Genomic DNA, 14148 nt, shown 5'->3' on the forward strand with positions numbered 1-14148 from the left:
ACATTCTTCCCTGTTTCAGGATTACTACAGTTAAGACGAGGAATTATCATGCACACGTGCCAGTGAGAGACTGGGAACAATTAGTGACTGATATGCCTACTTCTAAATGATTAATTAGGTTCCTGGTAAAGGAACCAAGGAAAATCGCAAAGCAAGCTGATCTAAGCTATTGAGAGCAGCCCTGAGGAGAAGGACTTGGGGGTGATGGGTGACAAGAAGCTCACCAGGAGCTGGCAACGTGCGCTCGCAGCCCAAAGCCACCCGTGTCCTGGGCTGCATCCCCAGCAGCGGGGCCAGCAGGGCGAGGGAGGGGATTCTGCCCCTCTGCTCCGCTCTCGGGAGACCCCCCCTGCAGTGCTGCGTCCAGCTCTGGGGCCTCCAACATCAGAAGGACATGGAGCTGTTGGAGTGAGTCCAGAGGAGGCCACAGAGATGCTCAGAGGGCTGGAGCCCCTCTGCTATGGAGACAGGCTGAGAGAGCTGGGGCTGTTCAGCCTGGAGAAGAGAAGGCTCCGGGGAGACCCTCTAGCAACTTCCAGTGCCTGAAGGGGCTACAGGAAAGCGGGAGAGGGGCTTTTTACAAGGGCATGGAGTGACAGGACGAGGGGGAACGGTTTTAAACTGAAAGAGGGGAGATTTAGATGAGATATTAGGAAGAAATTCTTTGCTGTGAGGGTGGTGAGACCCTGGCCCAGGTTGCCCAGAGCAGCTGTGGCTGCCCCCTCCCTGGCAGTGCTCAAGGCCAGGCTGGATGGGGCTTGGAGCAATCTGGTCTGGTGGAAGGTGTCCCTGCCCGTGGCAGGAGGGTTGGAACTGGATGGACTTTAAGGTCCCTTCCAACCCAAACCAGTCTATGATTCTGCCTGTTGAGGAAGCTTGATTACAACCTTTGCAGGCCAGAAAACATCAGCACCCTGCTTTCTCTTCCCAGTACTAAATCCTCCACAACACTTAGCACACCTTAACTGTTTTCACTTAGCAGTAAACCCCTTTTCCAAGTTAAGCTTTTGCTGGCCTGCTCATCGTTAGCTCTGCTGAGATACCGGGGCATAGACCTGCGACTCTCTCCTGATGCTGTATCTGGGAAGTTGTCGTGACCAACGGCTAAGAAGGACACTGTATTTTCAGCCACATGATGCATTTAGGGTAAAGAATAAAATGGATTTTAAAAGTAAACAGCAAATTGATGAAATGCAAGAAATTACATGCAAGAAACTAAAACTTGATATTTTACTCCAATTTACAAAACTCTATTCTCTTAATTTCCAAGTAATGCCAACTCTTCCTTGTATTTTGTAGACATGTTAACAGGAGTACTGAAAAATTAAAAGTCACAAACAAGGTAACAGAAATTAATTCCATTACCTATTCAGTTGAAAACCATGTAAATGTACAATGATATAAACAAGATACATTACTATTCTGCAAGAGAGCAATTATGTAAAATTATGGACTGCCTCATCTGGATCCAGTGAAGGACAAACCAGTTAAGATTTCAGATTCTGACAAAAAGTTCTCATGATGTAGCAAATTTTAATGCTCTCTCAGCCTTTTACACTGCTGGAAAAAGAGAATTTGACAAGTTATATGAGCCAATGATCATGCATTTACATGCCACTCAAAGCATTATAAAAACTTCCAGCTGTTTCCCCTAGTCTGTATGCCAGAGAACGAGCTGATCCGATTCTCATGCCACCCTCTGATCACTAGATCAGGCATGAAGCATGAAGGAGGAGCTCGTGTGGCATGATGAGAAAGAGCTGCAGCTCCATCAGCTTAATTGTAATGCGAAACAGCACTTTCACAGGAACTTGGCGTGTCAGAGCTTTAAAGGTACCTCAACAATAGTTCTATTCAGAGCTTTTAAGGCTTTCATTACAGTGCATAGAGAACCCATTCTCAAACCCTACCCTTCATCTCAATTACAGCTAGGAATCAAGCTTTAAGGTAAAGAAGAGCGTAACATTGGCTCCTAAGTGCACCCATCCTTTTCCTATCCACCCTTGAAGGTTCTGTAAAATCCAAACCTAAGTTGGGCACCTGAAATTCCTCTTTGCTGATGATTCTGAGGTGCAAGTCCTGGTTCTACTGCAGTCTGGTAGCTGGGTTTAAAATAAGATTGCCCCTGTTTTCCCTGAAAATAGTAGGCTTGAATCAGTGTGGGCTCAGTGTTAAGATCCCAGGGCAACGTTTGTTGATGTCCATGGTCCTTCAGCCAGAAGCACATAAAGTAACAGTAGGGTTATACCGCAGCCTATGAGAATGTTTTTCCAGCACAAGGCTCCCAGAAGGTGCTGAACGCTCTACGGTAGGACAATGACACACAGGTATTTCAGTGTTTCACATCTGTTCAGACAGCGTTGGAAGGCTACCTCAGGGAGTTCCAGTCGGATGCTGCTATGAAATGACTATCTTACTAATTATGTCGATGGTTCCTATTAGGGAGAGGAAAACAGGCAGCTTGTGAGGGAGGTGGGGGAAGAGTGAAGCAGCTGGAATGCAAAACTGGTGATGAGAGGCTCAGGGCCCAAGAGTGAAACTACAGGCAAGCCAAATACCACCACGTACGTTAATTTAAATCATAACCTTACAAATGTACACCATGTGGCAGGCTACCTACAGAATCCAAGAAGAAACACTGGAGGGATAGGGCAAAGTAAAGTCTAAGTCATGTTTGTGATTCCTTTTACTAAAAGGACAAAAAAAATAAACAAAAAAAGCAAAACTGATACTGGTGGCCCGCTTGCATAGAGCAGCTCAGTCCTTGAACATTCACCTTGGTTGGGGACATTCATTGAAACTCACCTCTGACTGACTTGAAACAGGGACTTTGGAGCAGATTTCTCGCTGCCCAGGAGAGAAACTGGGTTAAAAACATTCTCTAGGGGGTCTCTTTCACTTGGCCTAAACAAAGAAAAATCCCAGAACAAAGCAAAAATTCCCACCCCATCTCCAAGACAGACAAAAAGACTTGCCCTTTATAAGCAGCAGAGACTCAAGATATTCCACAAGTGGTGGACAAGAGTCCTGTAGAAGCTTAAATGCAACACAAATTGTGCCAACAGTATGTGTTCTTCATGCAAAAACCCAATGGCAGAAAGTTTTATAGGATTAGGCAACAATCAACTAGGCACCTAATGAATGCCAGCGTTCCCTGAGATCAAGTATGTACTTGGGCAGATAAGCCCATAGATCACCTTGTGATTCTAGCCCAAGTTCTTTCCAAAAGTCAGTAAGAAGAAAAAAAAACAAAGCACAAACTTCATATACATGATCTATAATTTAAAAAAAAAAATAATCATTTTGGCCACACACTGAAACCAGGTCTTGGTCATGCACAAAACCTATGATACTTGGTTACAGACTTAAGTAACTTCTCAGTGGACATCTGGGCTCTAGAAGAGCAACAGAACACACTGAACAGGTGATTTGGCTGTCGAAGAATCAAGAGCACCAAAGTATGCTGGACAGCACTAAGAGTTTGATGCTGACTATTGACATGACAACAGCCAAGGGTGCAACTAACTTCGAGAAGCTTAGGGCCAAGGGTGCCACTAGCTAAACCCAGGGAAGCTTAGGGAAACATCTCTAAAAATGAAACCACTGAATTATTCTCAAACAGCTTCATGGAAGGGAAGCAGCACATGGAACAGGCAGAATAAACAAAAACATGGCGAAAAAACCTGCCGTTGAAGTTATGGCTCAGGGGCCTTCTAATGTCGGATGAAGAAGTCATACATATAACATTCTTTCCCCTCCACCAAAATCCAAAATTAACAATGGAAAGAAAATCTTTCCATCTATATAATTGTCAGAATACACAACTAGCTTCCATTCAAGATTATATTATGCTACCACTGGAAAATGACTTTGATATTAAACGGCTTCATCTGATTTCCTTTAAGTGATTTATTTAAACACAGATATAATCTATTAAAAGTAGGCAAATAATTCTTTACTGATGTTGATGCCTCTAAGCAATGCCAAGTCAGGCATTACATTTAACAGGTGATTAAAAGATAAGGCACTTGCACTTTTGAGGACAGTTGCAATTAAAAGCTCTCAACACTCATTAGCAATATTTGAAAAATACCTGTTTAGGACTACTTAAAAGCATATGGGAAAAAAACCACTGGAAAATCCCTCTCCCAAGTCCACTAATTTAACATGCTACAGCATCTCAGCTTTGCGTCAGAATAAATGCCATTTAGGCTCCCTTTATGGTTAGTGGGAGCGAAAGCAAAAGCAAGCATGTACCACCAGAGAGCAACTTAATCCATCCTAAAACTTCCAATTCATGCGAGATGTTTCACTCTTTGCATGCGTCCGGTTGCTGTAGAGGAAGGCTAATGATTAGCTTTGGTTAGCTAATTATCATGAACAGAAAATATGTTCTTTTAACCTAACTGAAGCTGAATATAGGGGAGATGAATCTTATCCTATGAGTCTACCTAGGGAAAGTAACTCTGGAAATAACAATTTTAATATTAGGTTTGATTAAAAAATTAGTTAAAGCATGCCTTCTTTGGAAGCCAAATTTGGGCTTTGATCTTAAGATATTCATGACTTGGAATGAATGAAAATTAAGTTCTTGCCATCAGTTTTCATCTGATACATAGAGTTTGAAGAAAAACAGTACGAGGCTTTTTAATTTGTTGGCTTGGATAAGATGTCTCAGAAGAGAAGTTACACTAGTTACATATACTACATTCTGGTGCAAGTAACAATATGCACAGTATTAAAAAGCAGCAGAAAAAACAAGATGAGAAAGCTATCTTTATATTGCCTTCAGTTATATACAGATTTTTTTTTCCTGTAGAAAACAGAAAACACTCAAGTACAGTACCTAATCCCATTTTGTATCTAGGTATCTCACTCTTCAAGGTCCCGAACTCTGCTACTACAGCCTTCTCCTCAAGGTCTCCTTTAGAAAACAGCTGCTGTTCAGAATTTCTGAATTCCAAATAAAAGCCCAACCTCTCATCCCAGATCTAAATACAACATTCCTGCAAGTGTAATGGAAGTTACGCTCACCGGTATCAAGACAAAATTTGACCTCTGGGCTGCCAGAGATCAGTTTGCCTTTGAGAATTAGCCTACAGCTAATTAAGGTATTAAGAAATACCCGTGTCACCATGATGAAGTCCTTCCCCCCACCCTTTTTTGTATCATTACCATGTTTCTGCTCACGCTGCATGACGTCTGCTCACATTGACAGATACGTTTATTTCATGTACTAGCCAAAGTTCATTTCTTTCCACGCATAATTACTCCCAAATCCTCTAACTCCCGTTATCCCCCTTCTGAACTGGTAGCTACTCACACAGCTCCAAGCCCACAGGTTAAACTTTTCCTGTCAGCTAATACACAAGGAAGTGTCTGCATGTGGTCAGGTAGTTCCATCTGTGAGAACTGCCAACTCCTGGGCCTCATTTTAAAGGATCTGCTTTTAAGACATACAGTGTGACTCCTGTTTTCAGTACTAGTCACCAGCCATGGGCCTGGTCTGATGTAACAGGTATTTCCTTCTTATATTTTGCTTGTTTAACCATATTATCTCGAAATCTGGAAGAGTCCTATAGTACTCAGGATGCATTTCTGCCTAGAATCCATCTTTTTTATCTAGTCAGTATCTCTGCACTTCACGTCTTCAAATCCTTTCAGCTGTAAGAATTGCACAAAACCTTTTAACTAACCTGATGAGTTAATCACATAGTCATATTTTTAATTAATCCCTCCATCTTTCCCCTGTGATATGTCTGTGATGGGTTTAGACTCTAATCTCTTGGAGATGTAGAACAATCGTTTTCTTGCTGAATTAAATGTGCAGTGGTCCTGTGGTGCTTCACGGGGTAGCAAACACACACCACAAGCAGTGGTGTGTATTCTTCACAGATAGCTTCAACTTTCTCCCCAACAAATTTAGATGCAGGCATAAAAAAATTACCATATGTAATTTAAAACAGGAAAGACATTCTTATCTCTTCTGTTTAAATAGAAGTAATAAAGCCAACCTGTATTACTAAATCTGCATAATACAAATCAGTATGTTTTAATCAAACATTTACTTACACGCACATATACAACTGAAGCAGCATTAAGCATTACCTTTAATTTTAATTTGGTTTCTTCTGAAATTTAAATGTGATATTGATTTACTTCCAACTTTTTCAACGTTTGTCTTATATAAGCAAGTTACATTTCCTGCATGCAAATGTAAAATGAAATGTATCTAAAATATAAGGCAAATCAAATTAAAAAAATCTTATAAAGTATTGCAATGGCCCATTTGAGAACTGAAATAGCCAGAATGTTGGTGAAACTGGCCTTTTAATTGCAGATAAAGGCAAGAATCAACATAGTATCAGTGTAATGCAGAAGTACAGTATGGAGAAATTTCATTGCTCTCATTTTTTGAGATGAAATTTAAGAAAATACTCACCAATTCTTTCCTAAGTTGAATAAAAAACTGTTTGCACTTAAAAGAAATTTTTACAATCTTCAACCTAAATGAAAAATAAAATCACAACAATTAAACACATAGTACACCGAATCATGGTTAAAGGCTTAAACACACCTACTGAAAATACACTTTCTATAGAGAACAGATTTCATTTCACTTCCACAAAATCTCCCCAGACAAAAAAAAAAGATATCAAAGACTATATAAAACAGCTTGTATAATTTGAAATTTATGAGCCATATGTTTAAGTTATCTATCAAATTCACTTGTTTCCATCCTAAACCCAAGGCAGTTGCTAATTTAAGTCTCTTTTCCCAGTTCCAAAGTCCAAAAAGCTATTCTATCCCCAGGTCATTCCAACCAGACGTTCTCTTTTCTGAGACCACTTTCATTATCCCTTAGAATATGAAAAAATACTTTGAACTTCACCCGATTCCTGAAAGATACCCTTTCTCTATGTTCTCACATGTCTTTAAGTATCACCAGAACTTGTTTTAGTAAAATAGCTAAGAGAAGATATAAGCACAGAGATAAGAACTTGCCATGTTGGTATTTATAAAGTTAAAAAACCAAAACAAATCATCTCACTATGGGGAGGAAAAAAAACATTTAAAATATCACGACAGGGAAAAAAAATCAGCCTACAGATCTTTTTGTCCTGCAGTATTGTTTTGGTCAAGAATAAAAGCAAGGTTACAACTATAACAAGACAAAACATAGTAACTTCTGTGACTTTGAAAAGGAACAACTGATATGATACTGCCAGCTGCAGAACACTAAATTCAAATGTCGTCTCACTCAAAGGAGATTTCGCTGACAACTGTCACGAAACTCCAAGTAAAAGAGAATCTAGAGAATGTAGATCACACAGTTAACCTGCAGGAAGTTACACAGCAAACTCCTCAGGAGTTACAATCAACCTTTTACAGAGCAGGTTTATTCAGAGCACCCTTACTGATCTGAACTGTCATCCCTGATGGTCCCTGTACTTCAAGTTGTTATATTGCCTTGGTAAAGCTACAAAAGAAAGAAAAAACCCAAAACAAACAAAAAAACAACCAAAACCAACCAACCAACCCCTCAAAACTAAACAAAACACACAATAAAAAAAAAAACATGTCAGTGAAGATAGTGCTACAATCTTTGAAATAAACCTATTCATGAAGAATATACAGGGACCTCAATAGGGACTGGAATTACTACTTGCATATTAATCACCTTGTTGAATAAAAACCCGCTAGACTAGGAAGGATGAGAAGCAAAACATTAACAGACACCTAAGTTGGATACCTATAGACAGAAATGATCTTCTTAACTAAATCAGATGGGGACATTTTTCTCCAGGGGATTATTCAGAGCAGGAACCTGACTTGGATGTCCTAATTTGTTGAGAGAGTTTCTATCTCCAGTGACACAGAGGGAGTCTGTGAATATTGACCTTTAAATTATGCTTATTTAAAACTTCCCCCTTTTCTTCCCTAGCTTTGCTGTTAGTTTTAAAAAAAAAACATGCTGCAGCTGTAACTTTGTCTTTTTTTTTTTTCAATTCTTACCAAATTGTTGCTATTGAAGTTAGTTTCTCACAGCTTAGAAACTACAAGGGGACTACAACTTATCTACTGAAATCAAATTATTCCACTGGCAACGTAACAATTTTCTTAGCGCTTCCTGTGACAAACAATTGCTGAAGAATAATTAGGGATGGGTCCTAACGTTGCTGGATGGGATAGACACTAGTGATTATAGCAATCTGACTGTGGAAAAAAAAAAAACGGAAAGAAATTATCAGACTATTTGGGCTGCAGTTAACCAGAGGTATGTTGTGAATAGTTTTGTAAAATTTTGAGGTACAGGGCAATTAAAAGAACATTTTAATATACCCCTTTACTAAAAACTGAACTGCACACACCCTACAACATATCAAATTTGCCAACAGAAGATCTGAAAATAAATCAAAATTATTCAATTTATAAAAACACTCCATTACCTTTCACTCTTTTTCCCCCCCCTCTTCTCCTAAAGAAATCACCGACTTTGGTGCTTTACAGACTCAAGGAGAATGATAAGGATGAAAGCCATACACACAGATGGTGCATATTCAAGGAGAAGGGTAAGAACAGGCAGGCATCAATAATATTTTTCTGGTATGATTTTCCAGTCTCCAGTCATCTCAGACATCCAAAATCATAAGATACATCTTTTCAAATGAAGTGACATTTAGAAGTCCACGTTTGAGTACAGTCCTCACTTCAGATTAGGAAGGAGACTCTTGATATCAAGCCCTGGTTCTCACTAAGGACTTTACCACCCCAACTCTTGCTGGGAGGGTGATAAGGCAGGACACAAGCAATCCAGCACATTTCTCAGCCAAGACTTCTTTGACACAGGTTCTGGACCGATTAGCTAGGGAAGATGCTCTTGGTAGCACAACTCACAAACAAGGAAGGATTGTCCATATTTAGTAGCCAAAGACAAGCTTGGATCCAGCAGCTGTGAGATGGCAAAGCTAAAGATCCTGAGGGAAGTAAGGAGAGATGTAGCAGAATGAACAGCTCTGGAGTTCAGGAGAAGAAACTCCACCTTGCTCAGAGCTCTGGTAGGTAAAATCCCTTGGAAGTTGCCTTTTGGAGCTCAGGAACTGAGGAGAGGTGGTCAATCTTAAAGGACAATCTTCTCAATCCAGAACCATCCTCATGCGCTAGAAAACATGCAAGCATGGGAGGAGGCCAATTTGGATGAACTCAGAACTGCTGACTGAGCTCAAACACAAAAGGAAGTGTACAGGATGGGGAAGAAGGATCAGATGACCAAGGAAGAACACAGAAGTACTACCTAGGCATTTAGGGATAAAACTAGGGAAGCCAAAGCACAAGTTGCAACTGGCAATAGATGTGAAAGGCAACAAAGCGTTCCAGGGGTACCTTAACCGCAAGAGAGAGGCAAAGGAGAGCGTGTCTCCACTGCTGAACAGGTGATCTAGTAACAGAGGAAAGCGTGAGGTTCTCCATGCTCTTCTCCTTTGGTATGCAAGGGCAAGATCTACTCCCTGGATTTCTAGGTCTCTGTGCCTGGTACCACAGTTTGGGGAAAAGAGGGATTACCCACAATACAGGAAGAGCAAGTCAGGACACACTGGATGAAAGGCGCTCTCCTTTGTTTTGCCTTATTCCTGCCTTGTCTCCCTCCCGTTTCCTTTCTCCCCATGATCATAAGGTCTGTAATATGCAATTTAGATTTAATATCAAATTAAGAGGGAGAGGGTAAAGACATTTTACTTGATTCTTCTCTGAACGATACAGTCACAGAATCACAGAACGTTAGGGATTGGAAGGGACCTCGAAAGATCATCTAGTCCAATCCCCCTGCCGGAGCAGGATTATCCAGACCATATCACACAGGAACGCGTCCAGGCGGGTTTTGAATGTCTCCAGAGAAGGAGACTCCACAACCTCTCTGGGCAGCCTGTGCCAGTGTTCGGTCACCCTCACCATAAAGAAGTTTTTCCTCATATTTATGCGGAACCTCCTGTGTTCCAGCTTGCACCCATTGCCCCTTGTCCTGTCAAGGGATGTCACTGAGAAGAGCCTGGCTCCATCCTCATGACACTTGCCCTTTCCATATTTATAAACATTAATGAGGTCACCCCTCAGTCTCCTCTTCTCCAAGCTAAAGAGACCCAGCTCCCTCAGCCTCTCCTCAGAAGGGAGATGTTCCACTCCCTTAATCACCTTCGTGGCTCTGCGCTGGACTCTCTCTAGCAGTTCCCTGTCCTTCTTGAACTGAGGGGCCCAGAACTGGACACAATATTCCAGATGCGGCCTCACCAGGGCAGAGTAGAGGGGGAGGAGAACCTCTCTTGACCTGCTAACCACCCCCCTTCTAATACACCCCAGGATGCCATTGGCCTTCTTCTTCAGTCAAACCTTTATTTATTCCCACATACATGCATGTCTGTCCTCTCACTTGTCTCAAAGCTCAGCTCAGGAGTACTGAAAAAGGGATATCTAAACATTCACTGGGGCCATAAAGCACTGGGAAGACATTACACAGCTCCACTTGCACAGCAGCAAGAATAGGTGGAAGCAAGAAGAAAAAGTATCAGTACTGGTGTCACTGGAGCAGCTGTATGACTATGGATAAAAAGGAAAAGTAACAGGTCTGCTATTGAGTTATACAGTGAGAACTGACATTTCAGATCCTTCCTTGTAGCAAAAGAAAGCCTATAACAGGACAAAATGGGAAGGGGGGGGTGATGGTTTTGGGTTTTTTTTTTTTAAAGACCAATTATGTTGGTACTATAGTCTTCACAGGAATAAACTAATATCCCTGATGTCAGCTGATATGGCTGGATACAAAGAAGAACTGTTTAGGTAATTACACACACACAAAAACCACACTAAGAATTGAGATTAGCATCCCTGGCATGCAAACAATATGAAGCAGAGCTCACAGAAACCTCTAGCTTCTAGTAGGGACATGTAGCTTAATTATGACTTACGTTGTACGTACTCAGTAATTTACCGGTGTGTTTTATAGAACCTATTTCTACTATTACTGTTTTCCCCAAAATAACAGCAGTAAAAGCAGCCTGAATTAAAACCTTCCTGATTATCACAGCATTGCATTTATAAAGCAGCCTTAACCCAGAAATGGCTCTAACACTTCAAAACTCTTACCAGACGAAGGATATCTTTCTTAGAACTTGTCACTACTATAAAGGCAGGTTTGACTGACTAGTACAGTAGTTCCAGTCTTTTCACTGCAAGATCCAGTCTTAATTTACCCAATTAACCATGGAGACTGAAAATGTACATGCTCCAGAATTGCCTCAGGCTTATCTTTCTTTGAATGCTAACAAAAAAAACATTGACCATGTTCAATTGTACTTGGCTGCGGATAACACGTCATAGCTTTCTCTTTTTCCTTCTCTATGAAAATCTACTAAAATTTGACCATTCACACTGCTTCTCAACATGGTAAACCACAGAACACGTAGCATCCTACAACCAAACTCGAGACTAAGCTCAGCACAGAAAACCAGAACGTCTCAGAAACTCATTGGGTTGCAGGAAAGATCAAGACTGCGATTAACATCTTGAATCTCTGCAAAGGAACTGACCAAGTGAAAACAGGTCATTGATGGATCTTACCCCGTGCTAACAGAAAACAAAACCCCAAGGACTTCAACTGCCCGTATCAGTTTTCATTCAGAGAAAAGTTTTCCCAGTTTCAACTGTGGTAATCAATTTACTCTGTTTATATGAAGATGACAGACCAGCCAAGAACTTTAGAAAAGTCCAGTGCTGCCTTGCCCAAGCACACCCATCAGTAGCAAATGAAAATGCAAAATTTTGATCCTTTTTCTAGAGTAAACAGCTTTTGTGCCTGGTAAACTAATGTCTATTATGATAATTTTATATGGCTGACTTTGCCCACTCAGAATGTTAGCGGTGTTCCCCAGGGCTCAGTTCTGGGGCCGGTGCTTTCAATATCTTTAGAGATGATCTAGACGTAGGGATTGAGTGCACCCTCAGTAAATTTGCAGATGACACCAAGCTGGGTGGGAGTGTCGATGTGCTGGAGGGTAGGAAGGCCCTACAGAGGGATCTGGACAGGTTGGATAGATGGGCCAAGACCAACGGCATGAGGTTCAACAAGAACAAGTGCCGGGTCTTACACTTGGGCCACAACAACCCCCTGCAGCGCTACAGGCTGGGGGAAGAGTGGTTAGAAAGCGGTCCGGTGGAAAGAGACCTGGGGGTGCTGATCGACAGCCGGCTAAACATGAGCCAGCAGTGTGCCCAGGTGGCCAAGAAGGCCAGTGGCATCCTGGCCTCTATTAGGAATAGTGTAGCCAGCCGGTCTAGGGAAGGGATCGTCCCTCTGTACTCGGCACTGGTGAGGCCGCACCTTGAATCCTGTGTCCAGTTCTGGGCCCCGCCCTTCAAGAAAGATGTTGAGGTGTTGGAGCGAGTCCAGAGGAGGGCGACCAAGCTGGGGAAGGGTCTGGAGGGTCTGACCTACGAGGAACGGCTGAGGGAGCTGGGGTTGTTTAGCCTGGAGAAGAGGAGGCTCAGAGGTGACCTTAGTGCAGTCTACAACTACCTGAAGGGAGGTTGTAGTGGAGTGGGAGTCGGCCTCTTCTCCCAGGCAACTAGTGATAGGACAAGAGGACACAGCCTCAAGCTTCGCCAGGGGAGGTTCAGGTTGGACATTAGGAAGCATTTCTTCTCAGCAAGGGTCATTAGCCATTGGAACGGGCTGCCCAGGGAGGTGGTGGAGTCACCATCTCTGGAGGTGTTTAAGAAAAGACTGGACATGGCACTTAGTGCCCTGGTCTAGTTGACAGGGTGGTGTCAGGGCAACGGTTGGACTCGATGATCCCAGAGGGCTCTTCCAACCTGGTTGATTCTGTGATTCTCTGATTGTCCTTCTTACGTGAAAAAGTAAGAACAGGATCCCACCTGAAGGTGACTGATAACTAGAGTAACATGTTTAATGAGGATAACTCCATGTTTACAGAACAGCTTTAAAAACGATTTTATTTAAGAGGAGAAATAAGTGACAACATTTTCTGCAATAAATGCACCTGTTTGATTCTTAACATGAAAATGGTTATCTACGGATGAAGAGATGACAATGCCCTGAATGCTCCACCTCAGTTACCCTCGAGTGCCATACCTACATTAAATTTAACACACACAGCACAATTCAGTTGTATGTGACAAAACAGGTAACAGCAATGACTCTCCAGGTTAATATTTTTAAGTTCAGTTGTCTCTTTATATAAAGACTGGCCCTGGCTATGCTGGTTAACGGTTGGACTCGATGATCTTAAAGGTCCTTCCCAACCAAAACAATTCTATGATTCTATATAGTTAATTAAACAGAAAGCATGCTTACAAACTCCTGAAGAAAAAAATGTATTGAAATTCATTACAGTTTGCACCACAATTATTTAACAGCACAGACTACAGAACAGGACCAAAACCCATCATAAAATTACCCATAGCACAGCATGAGGTAAATCATTGCAACTTTATACGCTACAACTAAGTTTGTCTTTTTTAAAGCATGTGACACTGGTAGAGGTAAAAAAATGTTTAAATACCAAACCAAAACGTTAGCTTAAACAGCTGTCCTTACCACTGAAAGGTGTTAATCCGTACTCGGTTCTTAAAAATTAGTATTCCACCTGACATCACTCCAATCATTATTTCATTGTCACTCTGATCCTTTAAAAGAAAAGATAAAATTACTTTAAGAACTTTATAAATATCTTTGAAACCTTGTATCTATTCATTCTCATCTCTCTCTATAAATACACAAATACCATCATAAAACAGATCTCAACATGGAAGGAAATGTGTTTAAATAAGACAAGGAAGAATTAAAATATTCATTCCCATTTAGGACAAGCCCAAATGTTTGCTCCAAGTTCTTTATAAGCTACCACAGAATTTTAATTTCTTAAGTCAGATCTTCTGTCTTCCACCAACTTCGAAGAAATGCACAATCTAGAGTATTCTAGCAGCTTATCACAAGTAACAGCACTAATACACTGGCTTGACGTTTGCTACACTAAAAGCAACCAGCAACTTAAATTCCTACCTGAAGGGAAATTGCAATCTCAGAACACAGAGGTGAGAGATTCTAAAACAAACAATATTGTCAGCATATTTAAT

The 14148-nt window shown here is 41.3% G+C and overlaps 1 protein-coding gene across 1 annotated transcript in view; it reads right to left on the minus strand.

Moving 5' to 3' along the window:
- PTPN4 (protein tyrosine phosphatase non-receptor type 4) overlaps nt 1-14148 on the minus strand; it is a 117559-nt gene that overhangs the window by 39874 nt on the left and 63537 nt on the right. Inside the window, exons 10-11 of the mRNA XM_068407302.1 lie at nt 13610-13698; nt 6443-6506 (exon numbers count right to left, since the gene is read on the minus strand). Of these exons, the coding sequence (XP_068263403.1) occupies nt 6443-6506; nt 13610-13698 (153 nt within the window). The remainder of the gene's footprint in view (nt 1-6442; nt 6507-13609; nt 13699-14148) is intronic.

The sequence above is a fragment of the Nyctibius grandis genome, chromosome 9 (assembly GCF_013368605.1).
Source record: "Nyctibius grandis isolate bNycGra1 chromosome 9, bNycGra1.pri, whole genome shotgun sequence".
NCBI classification, from domain to species: Eukaryota; Metazoa; Chordata; class Aves; order Nyctibiiformes; family Nyctibiidae; genus Nyctibius; species Nyctibius grandis.